The sequence below is a fragment of the Drosophila miranda genome, chromosome 3 (genome assembly GCF_003369915.1).
Source record: "Drosophila miranda strain MSH22 chromosome 3, D.miranda_PacBio2.1, whole genome shotgun sequence".
NCBI lineage: Eukaryota > Metazoa > Arthropoda > Insecta > Diptera > Drosophilidae > Drosophila > Drosophila miranda.
This window is the reverse complement of record NC_046676.1, coordinates 15830815-15844284: the sequence shown is the minus strand read 5'-3', so window position 1 is coordinate 15844284 and position 13470 is coordinate 15830815. Positions and strand designations below refer to the sequence as shown.

At 45.4% G+C, this 13470-nt stretch overlaps 1 protein-coding gene across 1 annotated transcript; it reads right to left on the bottom strand.

The window, feature by feature from the left end:
- Nucleotides 1–2331: 2331 nt before the first annotated feature.
- LOC108158223 lies at nt 2332–3501 on the bottom strand. Its single transcript, XM_017290454.2, has 3 exons — nt 3193–3501; nt 2995–3127; nt 2332–2938 (listed from the first exon to the last, which is right to left on the bottom strand). Exons 1-3 carry the CDS (start codon nt 3436–3438, stop codon nt 2835–2837), a joined length of 483 nt encoding a protein of 160 aa, XP_017145943.1. The 5' UTR covers nt 3439–3501; the 3' UTR covers nt 2332–2834.
- Nucleotides 3502–13470: the final 9969 nt, after the last annotated feature.

Here is a 13470-nt window from a genome sequence, read left to right as displayed (position 1 = left end):
CGACCCAGCCTGGATTGGCATTGCCTTCTGGTACACACATACTCCCTGTCCAAATCCAAATCCGCGTCCACGTCCACGTCCACGTCCACGTCCATGTCCTCCCCCACCTCGCGAAACAGTGCTTGTAATTTTGTACAGAAAACTTTTATTACGATAGGATTTGTTAGTCTGGCTCTGGCTCTTGCTCTGGCTGTTGGCCAGTTAGCCGCCGCAGAAAGATCGAAATGCAAATGCCTGAGACAAGCAGTTGGGCATTTTGTTTGGGGTCGCCGTCGCCCCCAAATCAGGTTGTGGCGGTGGCCAAAAACGCTCCAGTTATGTCGAATAGAGCGCAAAAACAAAACATGAGGTAACTCAGCGGATAATGTGCATGCCCCGGAAAAACTTAGCAGGGAAATCGCTGCGTATTTTTCCGTATCGCCATGTAAAGCAAAGTGTTGTACATGTCCGCCGGCCTCAGACGCCATCGTCGTAATCTGTCTTGTTGGTCGGTCCACGTCGTCGTCTTTCCTTCCTCATATAACAATATTTATGTGTGCACTGCAGCATATGATATGTACGAGGTGCGATGGAGAAGTTGTTAGAAATGTCAGAAATTATAAAATCCACATAGAAATTTCGCCATGAAATTCCAATAAAAATCTTACGAATATCAAGAATATCATAGACATTCAGTATAATAGAACTCAATAAATTTAAATACATTTCACAGATATTTTGATAAACTTTCAGCGACCACCACTTTGCTGTCCCAGCCACCCAATTTACGAGTATTTTAACCAAAAACTCTCCCAGAGACCAAATTGCAGGCTATAAATCTTGTGAACTACTCGAACCCCAACGAAAAGAAAACCGGCCGAGAATTTGATTTGACATATCAATAATTTATAACGAAATTATAGACTGACTGCAGCGCAGACCGGAACTGCTGCCGGCTGGTAATTACCACCAAAAACCTGGCCATAAAGTGTGATCGCCGGGCCTCAATGAGCTGTCTATCTGGGAGCGTGAGCGGGAGCGGGAGAGGCAGAGACAGGGGCTGGGGCTGGGGCTGGGGCTGCTCGCTGGTTCGCTCGACAATCCGTCGATTAAAATCGGTGTTAAAATTTATGCAACCAGGTTTTTATGTGATTTCTATCGACAACAACAACAACAACAACTGTTGCCAGATTATTTCTGATTTGGCCATTTTCGGTTTGCCTTACGTGTGTGTAATTGTGGCCAAACAAGCGATTTATTGGCCAGGCCTATATCCACCCAGTGGAAAAGCCGATTCGATAGTTCGAGCCGACTGAAATTCTATTTCCATTTGATGGGCAGAACAAGCGTTTGCGGTTGGTGAGCATTTCCCACTGGGTCTCTGGCCAAATATGGCAGCCGAAAATGTATCGCTATCTGGCCAAACAGACACCACCGATCCACCGCACGGCACTCTCCTGCATCACCGCGTTGCTGCGACCGACCCACTACCGTTTCCATTTGGGGGCTTTATTAATAGAAATAAATCAAGTTTTGTGCACCGACATCAATTAGCTGCAGCCATGGCGAAAACCAGAGCCGGACCAGCAGCGCCGGCTTCCTACCCACTGGCGTCAGATACAAATGTATCTGTATCTGCACATGCTGCTGGCTGCTGGCTGCCGGCTGCCGTTGCCGGTGCTGTTGATGGTGTTGTTGGCCTGGTCGTGTAGCAGCCGCCACATATGTTAATAATTTGCAAAATGCATTTGTCTGGCGATAACATGCAGGTGATACGCCGCCGCATGTTGCACCGCCGCCACCTGAAGTCGGAGTCTCCCCATTCCGATATCCCTTGTCTCTCTGGCGCCCCGAAAAAGTTTTGCTAGCAATTAGCGCTCTCGGATCGCGCTTATCGCAGCTTATGAAGCTATCAGAGTGTATGGGGCTCCGGGGATACGAGACTGTCATAAGTCAGACATGAAACCAGACCCCAATCAATGGGTAGAGGCTGCTGCTGCCTCCATTAGATAAAAATGCATTGGCCCATAGATAAAGGCCTTAAACGCAGCGATGCATTCCACCGATAGGACCCCATCCGATCCGATCCGTCCCGAGCCGAACTGAAAACGGGCGCCCAGCAGACAACGGCCAATTCATAATTTCTGATGTCGGTTTTGGGGTCCCCTCGCCCCACCACAACACAACCCGTGCAACAATGTCGCGCAGGCGTAACCCGATACCAGAAGGGACATACTCGTAAATCGCCAGCAGTGTGGGGCACCGCCGAGGCACAGAATCAACGACCAAAAAACTGTATTCCAGAACCCAAGCCCAAACCGAAACCGAAACGAATATTTCTGTATCTGGTTTTCATTTCATCGCCCAACGATGGAGGTAGGGCATATTTTTTAATTTATATTTCGTTAATTTTTATATGAAGAGTTGACATTTCGGACCGGTCGAGGACAACCATCCAGAGGCACCGTTCTCAGTCTCGATATCGTCTACGCCGTCGTCATCGTCATCATCATCGTCGTCGTCTTCTCGGACATCGTTATCGCCCGTTTAGGCAACGCCGCTGGGAGCACAAGACTCTGATTCCGATCCCGATTCAAACTCTGACTCCGACTCCGAAACTCCCATTATGATAAATCATTTTGGTTTTTATTTCTTGACATGTTTCTTTCTCTCTCTGCAGGCAGAGAGCCTCAACCTTATCGCTGTTGTTTGTGTATTCTACCGGAAAAAGCATTTAGTATGTGGTTTTAATTTTAAATTTGGTAAATTTTTGATCGTACGATTCCCCAAGGGAATTCGCTAACTGGTTTGCCGAAAGCAGCTTATGGCCATACGCTAATGGAAAAACCTCAATGTTATGCTACTGGGTCTTCATCAGCCTCATATTTTCGGTTTTGGGCAATGATCCTTTTCTCCTCTAGATAAGAATATGCCACCAGATCGATGTAGATCACTAATACTGCAACGAATGGGATGTGGAATGCGTGTCGTCGATCTGCAATGGGAGAAACTTACCCTGAGGCACGCCATAGATGATGAACGTTTCGAGTTCAATGCCATACATAATGGCCACCAAAAGATAGTAGCAATTCACCAAGACCGGTGGTATTTGTAACACAAGGAAAGCGACACAAAGCCAGGAGATATTCTGCTCGGAGAAAATATAAAAACTCGATAGTATTTCCAAGCAGATCCTTCGAGGAGCATGCTTACCAGCAGGCCAGCAAAGAGCAGAGGAAAAGAGAGTATACCCATTATTGTGTATGTTATGCCCAGCACCCAAAAGCCGTGAGTTTCCAGACGAGCGTCCATGTTTTCATCGAGGGCTTCATGGGATTCTTCGAGATCATCGAACATCAGAAATGCCATCAGCGTATAGTACGGGATCATTGCGACTCCGGACCAAAAGCAGCCCCAACGGAGGTCGAGGTAATAGCAGCAGGACGAACACAAAACCATCTTCGCATCCAATATCAAATAAAGTATTTTGAACTGTATTTCGAGAACAATGACTTTAAAACCAAGTGAATCTGATCAAAGAAAATCTTGGGCATCGAATATATATGTATATGTATATATATTCCCCGAAATGCAATTATATTTCTTATAAAACAATCTGTGCTGCCATTTGATTTACAATTAATTCGGGGAATGAAATTGGGTTACAAGTGCCAGGCCACAAAGCGTTGACCCTATAAGCGAACATTTAAGAATTCTGCTCTTAACTGGCCCATGATTCATGCAATGAATCGACCGACACCGGGACCGGGACCGCGACCGGGACCGAGCCCTGCTGCGAGACACTTTAAAGAGCAAAACCTGAAACAGAAACAGAAACAGATAGCATCGCAACAAAACGAAATGCCATAAAAAAGACCAAGCCAGGCCACAGACAGATCTGTGAGAGAGTCGGGCGTTTCGTAAAAATTAAGAAATTCATAAGTTCTGTGTTTCGCGCTGAAAGATTTTATGGGATGCGAGCTGCAGGCATCCGATCCGATTCCCCGCAGATCACGATGCAGATTGAGATGGATATACGAAAGAGCTTGTTGAAGGCCCAGGAATTGTGGCTATAAAATTTATCTCTGGCCTGGCCTGGCCCTTGCTTAGCCATAAAACTGGGCATCAATGGGATGGATTCGAATGGGAATGGATTGGCATCCACACAGATCTGTCGCCCCCACAGCTTGCGAGCCAGCAAGCTAGCGAGTGCTGCGCTAATGTGACACTAAACTGATGTAATAAAAAATCCGCTTATCGCGCCAACAAAGCCACGGCAAACCCCAACAAAAAAACTAAATACCCGTAAGACCCGAGCACAATATGAAATTTCAGACTGACTGACAGGCCAGGCCAAGATCTCGCTCGGCCCACGGGCAGAGAGACCAAAAAAAAGAGTGTACGGAGAATTAAATCAAATTTCAAAGTAGTGCAGCCAAGGCTTCAATGGAAGAAAATAGAAGAAATCGTCGAATTACCGTCACTCCATGACAGAGTCTTAGAGCCCCCGTACTCAGAAATACTGTTGCTGTTGCTGCTGCTGCTGTCAGGTGTCTAATTCGAATGTCAATGTCGCCGCCTGTCCCCTGTTCAGTCCAAGAACTTGCCCTCATAATCGTATATGGAAAATATGAGCGACCACAAATAAAAACTGAAATAATTATGGCAGAGCAGAGCAATCTTTTTTTTCTTTTTGGGAATTTCACTCAAAGTACTCTCGAGTACTCCACAGAGGAGGACGGACGGATGGATGGAGCACACACCTCTCAAACACATGTCGGGAGAACTTGTTTCGCTGGTGGAGTACTCTGCTGCTGCTGCTGCTGGGGGGACTCCGACTCCGACTCTTCGTTGCGGCCATCGATCAAGTTCGAGTGCCCGTACTTCAATTATGCGTAATTTAAAAGAAATTAATGTCGTGCAAGAAATTACTCTTCGGACTTTGGTTTTTTCGGGAATTGGGGGGCTTTTTTTCGTTGTTTGGGTCTCTTGGGTAAAGACAACATTTAAGAGCGCGACGAGCGTTGTAACTTTCGAGCACATAATCATAATACTTATATTATTGGCATTAAATTCAGGTTGCGACCAAAGAAAAAAACACTTAATAAATTGGAAAGAAAGAAAATTACTTCTTTATGAGGTTCAGAGGAGGAATACCACAAAAATATCTAAGCTATTGTCCAAAAGAGTCCTCAATAAATGCATTTTTGAATGAAAATTCATATCATTTTACCAATAATGTATTTCCAGCTAATCTGAAATCAGTTTGCTGGAATCAGAGTACCAGGAACATAGGCCACGGGGGCCGGCCAGTCCAATTTTTCTTACTCGTATCTCTGGTCCGGTATCTGGTCATACCTCATCCTCCATCCTGGTGGCAAAGTCAATTGCTGTACTACTTATATGGCCTTTTCCCCAAAAAGAAAAGAACAAGCTACAACGTAACCCTCAATTATGATATATATTTTATGAGAGCACTTGAAAACCGATGGCAGAGGACGAAGACGAGCAGCGAGAGGCAGGGCAGGGCTGGCCCTTTGTGCTCCACCACACGAGAGACTCGACTGGAGAGTATAACAATAAAATAAAGTGCAGTTAACACATGACTTGGCGCAAATAGTGTCACATTTTGATAAATGACACTCGTTTGTCAAACAGGCACCATATCCAACCAACCCGCCGTATCAGTCCCTTCCCGTATCGGCCCTTCCTTTGCCGTCAGCCAAGTTTGAGCCGCGACTGCAAAATGAACTCCCAAGTATGACGACCCCACTTTGTGTCTTACCCCCTCCTCGCCCAAAAAATATCGTTTAAGCCAAAAACGTCTTGTCTGGGGCGAAGGTGTTCGGAGTGCGTTACACGCCCCAAGAACGGCACCAAACGGCACCAAACGGCACCATCTCTTGACGGATGGGCCCGGCTGACTGAGGGACAGCTTTATTATGTCTTAATTCGTACCCCGTACTCCCCGAACTCTTTGGCCTGGGATTTGGAATGCAGGCAGGCCCGATCCCAGCAAAACATTCCAGCCAGCAGTGGGTCAACTTTCGTTTCGGGGCGTGGCAGTACATCCGCGTTGGTCCGAGCTGTTAAAAAAAATTGAATTAAATTTGGCGAACGCGCAAATTAATTTCCTCCTCGTAGTGCGTGGGGCAAGCGTTTGCTTGTAATTTCTTAATACTGCGCCCCAAAAGAGAGGTGAAATTCATTTCATTAGGTGGTCTCTCGGCTCTCGGGGACTCTGGGGCCTGGGGTCTGGGGTCTCTCTGGTCTCCAAGCAGTGGGCGCGGCCGTATTGCCAAAACTTTATTTACCGCTAGAACTCAAAGCCGAAGGAGATGCAGATGGGAGTGGGACTGGGGACGGTGAGGCTTTTGCCGAGATGATCATCTGCCGTTGGTTTCTGGGTAGGTGTAGCCATAAAGTTCGCGCTTGCAGGCCAAAGTGAAAGAACGAGTTTCCTTCTCGCTGTCGCTCTCCTCTTGGCCATAACAATTACAAACACTTTGGGCCAAAAGCTATGGAGGACTCAACTTTGTTTCAGTTTTGGGGCGTGGTTGATTTTTGAGGGGAGGCCTGTTGTAGGCCAAGCAGCGGCATGCAGCGAGATGCCCCAACGATCCAATCTTTGCGATCCAATTGACTTTGTCAGGAAATACGAGGAACGACCCAGGAAATCTATGCCCAGATCCAAGTCCCACAACGACAGGGTGTCCACTGTTCGATAATTCAGGTTGGGTGTGTTCGTGGCTCTCGTGAAAGTGGCACAAACCAATGCAGTAGGCACTGCCACTGCACACACAATGCATTCAGCATTTGATAGTCAATAAATTTGAACATTAGCCCGAGTCTTCGCCACTCGGCACTCGTCTATTGGCGGGGGCAGGGGCAGGGGCAGTGGCATTGTCATACGCGATACACACAGGGCGTATGTGCAACGTGTTAAAAATAAACAGTTGTAAAACAGATCTCAACTAATCCCAGCATCATGATAAATTATGACTCGCATCGGCTTTTGTTCAATTTTCAACTCATCGTCAGCTGTAGATGCCACACCAAAGGTGCTCCAGGGGGAAGTGTGTGGCAGGTTAAATAGTTTGGATCCGTCTTGGATCCCAAAAAAAAGAAAAAGGTGTCACCATCCAAAGACCCACAAACAAAAGACTAAATGGATGGAAATAAACTTTGGCTGAATGGAAAATGTTCATCTCAGGGGCTGTCGGGGATGGGGCGGACAGAAACATATTGTTCGCAGTCAAATATGCCACATGAGATGGCAAATTCGACTAGGCAGCTAAGAAAATAGTTATTTCAGGAAAATTGCACTAAGAAAGCAGCGAAGCTGCCATTTTCCACTTCTAATACTCTTCCAAAATATTCCTTGATATTATTCTCTTTCATTTCTCTCAGTGTGCCGGTGTTCCATTCACAAAAAGCGCATCGTCTTTGCTTAAGCTTACAAAATGATGCATTTTCCTATGCAACAGTCAGGCGGCAACGACATAATTTAGACTTTTCGCCTTGGCAGCCACAGTCTTCGCTTCGCCGACCCCTCGCTCTGCTGTTCTCCCCCACTTTTTCAGTGGGTAAAAGCTAAAAGAAAATACTTCCCTCCGATCCAGTCTCTCCGGTTCCCTGGTTCTCTATTGTCTGGTGAATTAAGTGCAAACATTAGCAGCAAACAAAAGCCAGGCGGGGCAGAGTGGGACAACGATGATGATGATGATGATACCGATGATGATGACGATGACGATGATGCTAAAGACGATGTTGGGCGTTGCTGATAATACCCCATGGACTTTACACCTAGTCAAATGGAACGTGATAAAGCTTTTCTCTCTCTCTCTCTGCCTCGTGCAAATGATTATCAATCATTTTGGGATTAAAATTCCTTGTGGTGTTTTGTCACACATTTCCCTACCTTCCATATACATACGTATAGATGTATGTATGTCTATATGTATACTTATATTGTGGATCTGCATATACTTAGTATGGTTGATGCTGCTGCTGTTGCTGCTGCTGTCGTCATCAATATAAACTGCGATGGTATTTAGCATAAAAAAGTCTTTCACTGCCGCAGCGACAAACGGCCCTCAAATGCTGCAGGTGTCCCGACCACAAATCTCCCCAGGGAGAAGGCAAAAGCTATAGTGCAACCAATAGACACACATTTACACAGCATACAGCACACAGATGAAGATACAGATACATCTACATCTCATGGGTTAAAGAGTGTTGCCTGACAATATTTCCTCGTTGCCCGATCTGTTTGCCGTTTGTCGTTTGCTTTTGTTATATTTCTTTTTCTTTTTTTGTTTTTTGTTGTATCTGTTTCTGTTTCAGTTTCTGTCTCTCTGGTTTTTTACGTTGAACGATTCTCACGTTTGTACCTCCTGACAAGTGGATTTAGCGGCATTGATGTATGAGTCTACAGATAGTTTCCTTTCCTTACCGTCTCCATCTGTCTGAGACTCCCCCGTGGCACGTCCGTGGGGCTGTTGTTGCATATGCTTTAAGTTGAGTGATGCTGCTAATGGCCGGCAATTAATATCGTAACGGGCCTCGGCATCGAATGGGAGCAGATCTGGGGAGACAATTGCCATTTGCTCAGACCTCTTTGTCGTTGCCATATCCACTGCCTATGTTGCCTTTGTCTATGCCTTTGATTAAATCCGTCTCGTAAATTCAAATGCATTACTCGCATAACCAGCCCCCACAAAACGGTCGTAAATTCATCGATTCATAAATAAGCCCCGTCGTTCCGCCGCCCCTACTTCTAAGCGGGCTCATATCTAAGCTCCGCTCAAAGCTCTGCAATGAACGATTTCATAACCAATTATTATATGGATTTATGGGTAAAAGCCCCTGAAAATCTCCAACGCCGCCAGTGGGTGCCCGTGCCTGTGCCCCCGATTCATTCGATTATTCGTGTCTGAAGAACTTTTAATGGTTGCTGCGGATACTGCGGAGCGGGAAATTAAAGCGGTGCATAAATACAAATTCTGTTTCTGTTTCTCTTTTCTGGACCAGGGACTCCATAAAGAGAATTACATTTCCGCAGAGAATTCTGCGACGCTCGTAATGCCGTAATGCCAGGTAGCGGTGGCTGCCGCCGAGTCCCCAGTACGAGCTACGAGCGGGTTGTAAAAACTGTCATGATTTACAGTTCGCACTTTTTACGATCCTCGGGTTTGCTCTATCGGTTCGGAGTTATATGGAATCTAACCAAGCGAGAAATATTCTAGAAAACATAATTCTACTTCTTTTTTTCTTCGTTGGTCGCTTCTTTCAACTCTTCTAGGGTTCAGGCTTCGGGTTGGGTTTTCTATTTGATTTTTCGGTTGGTTTTGTATTTGGTTTTATGTCTGGCTTTTATGGCCCAGAGCGCATTTCCTCTACTTCTGAACGGTGGCAAGAGGCCCATAAAAAGAACACAGTTTCTTGTTTGAACTTGGCCCAAAACAATAGAAGAGGCCGCCTTCGAATCGAGAGAGAGAAAGAGAGAGAGAGAGAAAATTCTCTATGTTTTTTGATGGACCGGCAACTGATGTAAGTAAAATCATTTATTGGCATATCTCAAGCTTGATTTGACTTTGGATCACGTACTCCGCATAGAGGCTCTTTTAGAGGCATTTTCATTTTCCGCAGGCACAGCATGTAGGCTGGCTTTTCACTTAAAATTCACACTTGATACACAGAGGGAACATTTATCATTTCGCTGGGATCTCTCGCACACGGGCCTCGGCCTCGCGCTCCAAACGCGGCCTAAAAGTGTCGTCGTCTCAGCTCACTGCTGCCTTTAGGGTTTCCAACTCGTTTTCGCATCTTTTGATTTATCTTCAAGTGCTCCTCCGTCGCTCTGCCGCAGCTCTGGCTTTTATTTGTACGGCAACCTAAATATTGAGATAGGGATCTGCGGTCAGTGTCAACTGGAGCGCTGTGTGTGTGTATTGTGTGTGTGGATGGGGAAGTTCCTTTTATTCATTAGATGGGTCGTAAAACACAACAATTCTCACGGATCCAACCACCGGTAGAAACTCTGGCAATCAGACGACAATTCACTGGCTAGATGACGCTGATACAGATAGAAATAATAGTTTGGCGGATACGTGCCAGGGCTTAAACTCTTTCGCCAGCGGATTACATAAGAAGTAATCAGAGGCATCTTTTCTTTGTCATTAGGCACACTTTAAGGGAGCGAAACAAATTGATTTCTACGGAAATTAGCCTTAGTAAATGATAGCATTAGTTTTGGATGGTAAAAAGTCACTCGCTTGCTGTACGTAGAAAAGATGATGTGGAAATCGTACCTCTTGTGGCTGGCCACTTTCCTGTGTAAGTAGAAACTTAAGGAAATAATAAAGGATACATATAACTTCATTCCATTCGTAGTACTGGTCTTTGTACGGACCGAAGACTCGAAGAAACCTAAAGCCTCTGCAGCAGCACGTTCCGGCGGCGAGGCCGTTGCGGAGCTGGAGATCGGTCCTCATTCCAATCCCAGTTCACTTCTGAAAATCTTCAACGGTGATATGCTGCGGTCAAGGACGCCACTCGCCCCAGCCATAACCATGGAGCTAAAGGGTATGCGACTGCTCCTCCGAAGCAACTTTGTTCAGAAAACGAATGACTCATGAATGTACTCGTATATGGAATAACAATTGCTCGATTGTAAAGGCTCGGAATGCACCGTTAGTAAAAGGTTCATTCGCCCTGCTTTTTGGGGTTTTGTTCAGTTTTTCAGTTCGGTTTGGGTTTGGGCTTGGGTTTGTCGTGGCTTTTATCAATTGTTAACGAAAAGTATGACAAAGTGGGCAACATTAGCGCTTTGTATGCATCAAAAGACATGTAGAAAACCCGAAAAAATTATGACAATTTCATTCGAAGAACCACTTCGTCAATGTCAGGCCTGACGAACCCCAAAAATCTACACTCTCGCTTACCTGTTGGGGCCGAGGCAAGTTCTCTGCGCGACTTGTCGTGTTTTCTCGCTTCAAATGTAAAACAAAAAGCCCACAGCTGTCCGCCAAGTAACTAGAAAACGTGTAAATTTCAGTGCTACAACCTCCAAAAGACGGAAAGGGCCTAATTGGGTATTCCTTTCTTCTGGGAATGGCCCTAAAACGTAACCAACTCTAGGCGGAGGCCGTTAAGACTTGAGCAGAACTTTACATGTTATGCAATATTTACATTCAAGCCAAAACTAAGCTCATTGTGTGGTCCAAAAGGTTTCAACAAGCCCTGGCACCGGGCTCACGTTAGCAATCAATAGGGCAACAGAAGAGTTGGCCAAAGACGACTTAGGGAAACACCTTTGTACTTCTTAGGGGAAAATACCTGGGAAAACTGAACTTTGGGCAGTTGTCCTAGATATAAGCGATATGTCGCATAGGATAAAGTTCTTATCGCTTCGGATGGAGTTACTCTTTCTGTTCTTCGGTTTATTTATACACATCATTGAACCAGTGTGCGGCTGGGCTTTCAATGTGGTTCAACTTGTCACTTTGTTTGCTATTTGGTAAAACCTCTGGCCAAAAACAATCTCCAGCTACCCTCACCTTTCATTCGTCCACCGCAGCCTCTGACTCCGACTCTGACTGTGGCTGTCTCTCGGTTTGTACGACTATCAAACTGTCAGAAATTATGACATTTGAAATTTCACGTAACCGGACAAGAAAGCCGAGGCTTACCGCTCCCCACAACAGCGCAGCCCCATAGATATCCGTGAAAAGCCCAAAGCCAAGTGTTTCGAGTGTCGGGTTTTGTTGCTCGTTGGTGTTTTCTTGAAATACATACGAAATTTTCAATTACAGTTCGTGCCAAGACGCGAGAGATCAAATTTAGTGCCACAGCTCTCTCGGCCGCCATACGTGTCTGTCTGTCTGCCTCTCTGTCAAAAGAGCTCGAAAGAAATACATACATCCCCAGCAACAGAAGCAGCAGCAACATCGGACGAACATATTCAAATGTTTAACATGATTTGTGCCTCATATTGCAGCAGCAGCAACAAAATAAAATAAAAAAAAAAACGCTATTTGGGAGTGCCTCGACCATCAGCCACCCAGTACTCCTTAGAGAGATGCACTTAAATATAGAATATTCGAGGATTAACTCCTTGGGTATAGATATCGTTGGCTGGAACTATAATCATCTAAATTAATGACTTTATTTTCCACATACTCATTATACCCTTGTCTTCGCTACAAGTACTGGGTATTACAAAATTTGCTTACGGGCAGGCTCCGACACACGCGCCAAAAATTTGTTTGTAGATTTGATAGAGCCACAGATATCTGCGATTCGGTCTTGCTTTTTGGTACTGTCAATGAATGGAGACCTATTTCGTGTTTTTGTCATCGCCCCACGGTGTCTACAATTGTTGAGCATGCAAAATGTAAAAAATATAAGAAATTTATGAAGCCAGTGCCAGTGCCGGTGCCGGAGGTGGAGCTGAAGCTAGGGGGCGAACATGAGAGGCCACGAAAACACACAAACACAATTTCCGAAATGTGAATTTGGCGTCAAAACATTTTTGCTTTTATTTTTGTCATTTAATTGAAATTTAATGATAAGGCATTTATTTATATGCGGACCAAGGAATGAAGGAAATTGCAGGCGTATGGATTCGGATTCGTTCGGATTTTTGCCAACTGTGTGAATGACTCAACGAACGAATGAATGATCGGATTTGAATATCTAAGAAGTGCAGGGCAGAGCAGAGCAGAGCCCGGGGACCAGGATGAGTAATGGCATCAGGAATGCGATTGTTCGAATGGGATTTGCCTGATGATGCGGCTGTGGAAATGTCTTGTACGATTGAGAGTGGAAATCGATTACAAAAGACAGAGAAGAATGAACGATTTACAATTAAAATATTTGATTTGCAGATCTAAGGATCGATGGCAAGCTTCCTTTTCTGGCTGCCAGGAACCTTTCCTTTAACTCAGTATTTATTATAGAATGGAATGATATCGTCCGGCATCATCTGATAGCGTATTCTAGTGTCGCCGTAGCTCACTTTTGAAATTTGATATTCCCCAATTTCTCGCCTCAATATGAAACGCGTTCTGTTCGGTATTTGGTCGCTTCGGAGGGCGAATCAGCCCCGCTCCAGCAGGCCAGTACGCAGCCCCAACAGAAAAAGCTGTTAACTAGGCAAAAAGTGAAACACTTGGCTGGCTTCGATGGGGCGATGGCGATGGGGATGGCGAAGTGGTGGAGCTGACAACGCAATTTGCAGGCGAGAAAGGTGATTTTCAAATTGGTTCATTGTGCCTTTGGGTCTGGCTGCGTAGCCTTATTGAAATTGAATTGAATGGAATGGAATTGATTTATTTGTTTGTTTGTTCGGTTTGCCGGCGAGAAATTTGCATATAAGTGCGATATAATTGATTAGAAAGTGTGTGTGTGTGTGTGTGTATTGGCTCTTTGAGAGTGAGGATGGCGAGTAGCTGGGGGACCGCCTGCCACACACTTTCGCTGGAACCG

Excerpts from the sequence above, each read along its gene's own strand:
- LOC108158223 (XM_017290454.2), bottom strand. The coding sequence starts at position 3,438 with ATGGTTTTGTGTTCGTCCTGCTGCTATTACCTCGACCTCCGTTGGGGC. Across the intron at positions 3,128-3,192 it reads TGCTCTTTGCTGGCCTGCTG|AATATCTCCTGGCTTTGTGT; the intron begins GTAAGCATGCTC and ends TTCTCCGAGCAG. Across the intron at positions 2,939-2,994 it reads CATCTATGGCGTGCCTCAGG|TATTAGTGATCTACATCGAT; the intron begins GTAAGTTTCTCC and ends CATTCGTTGCAG.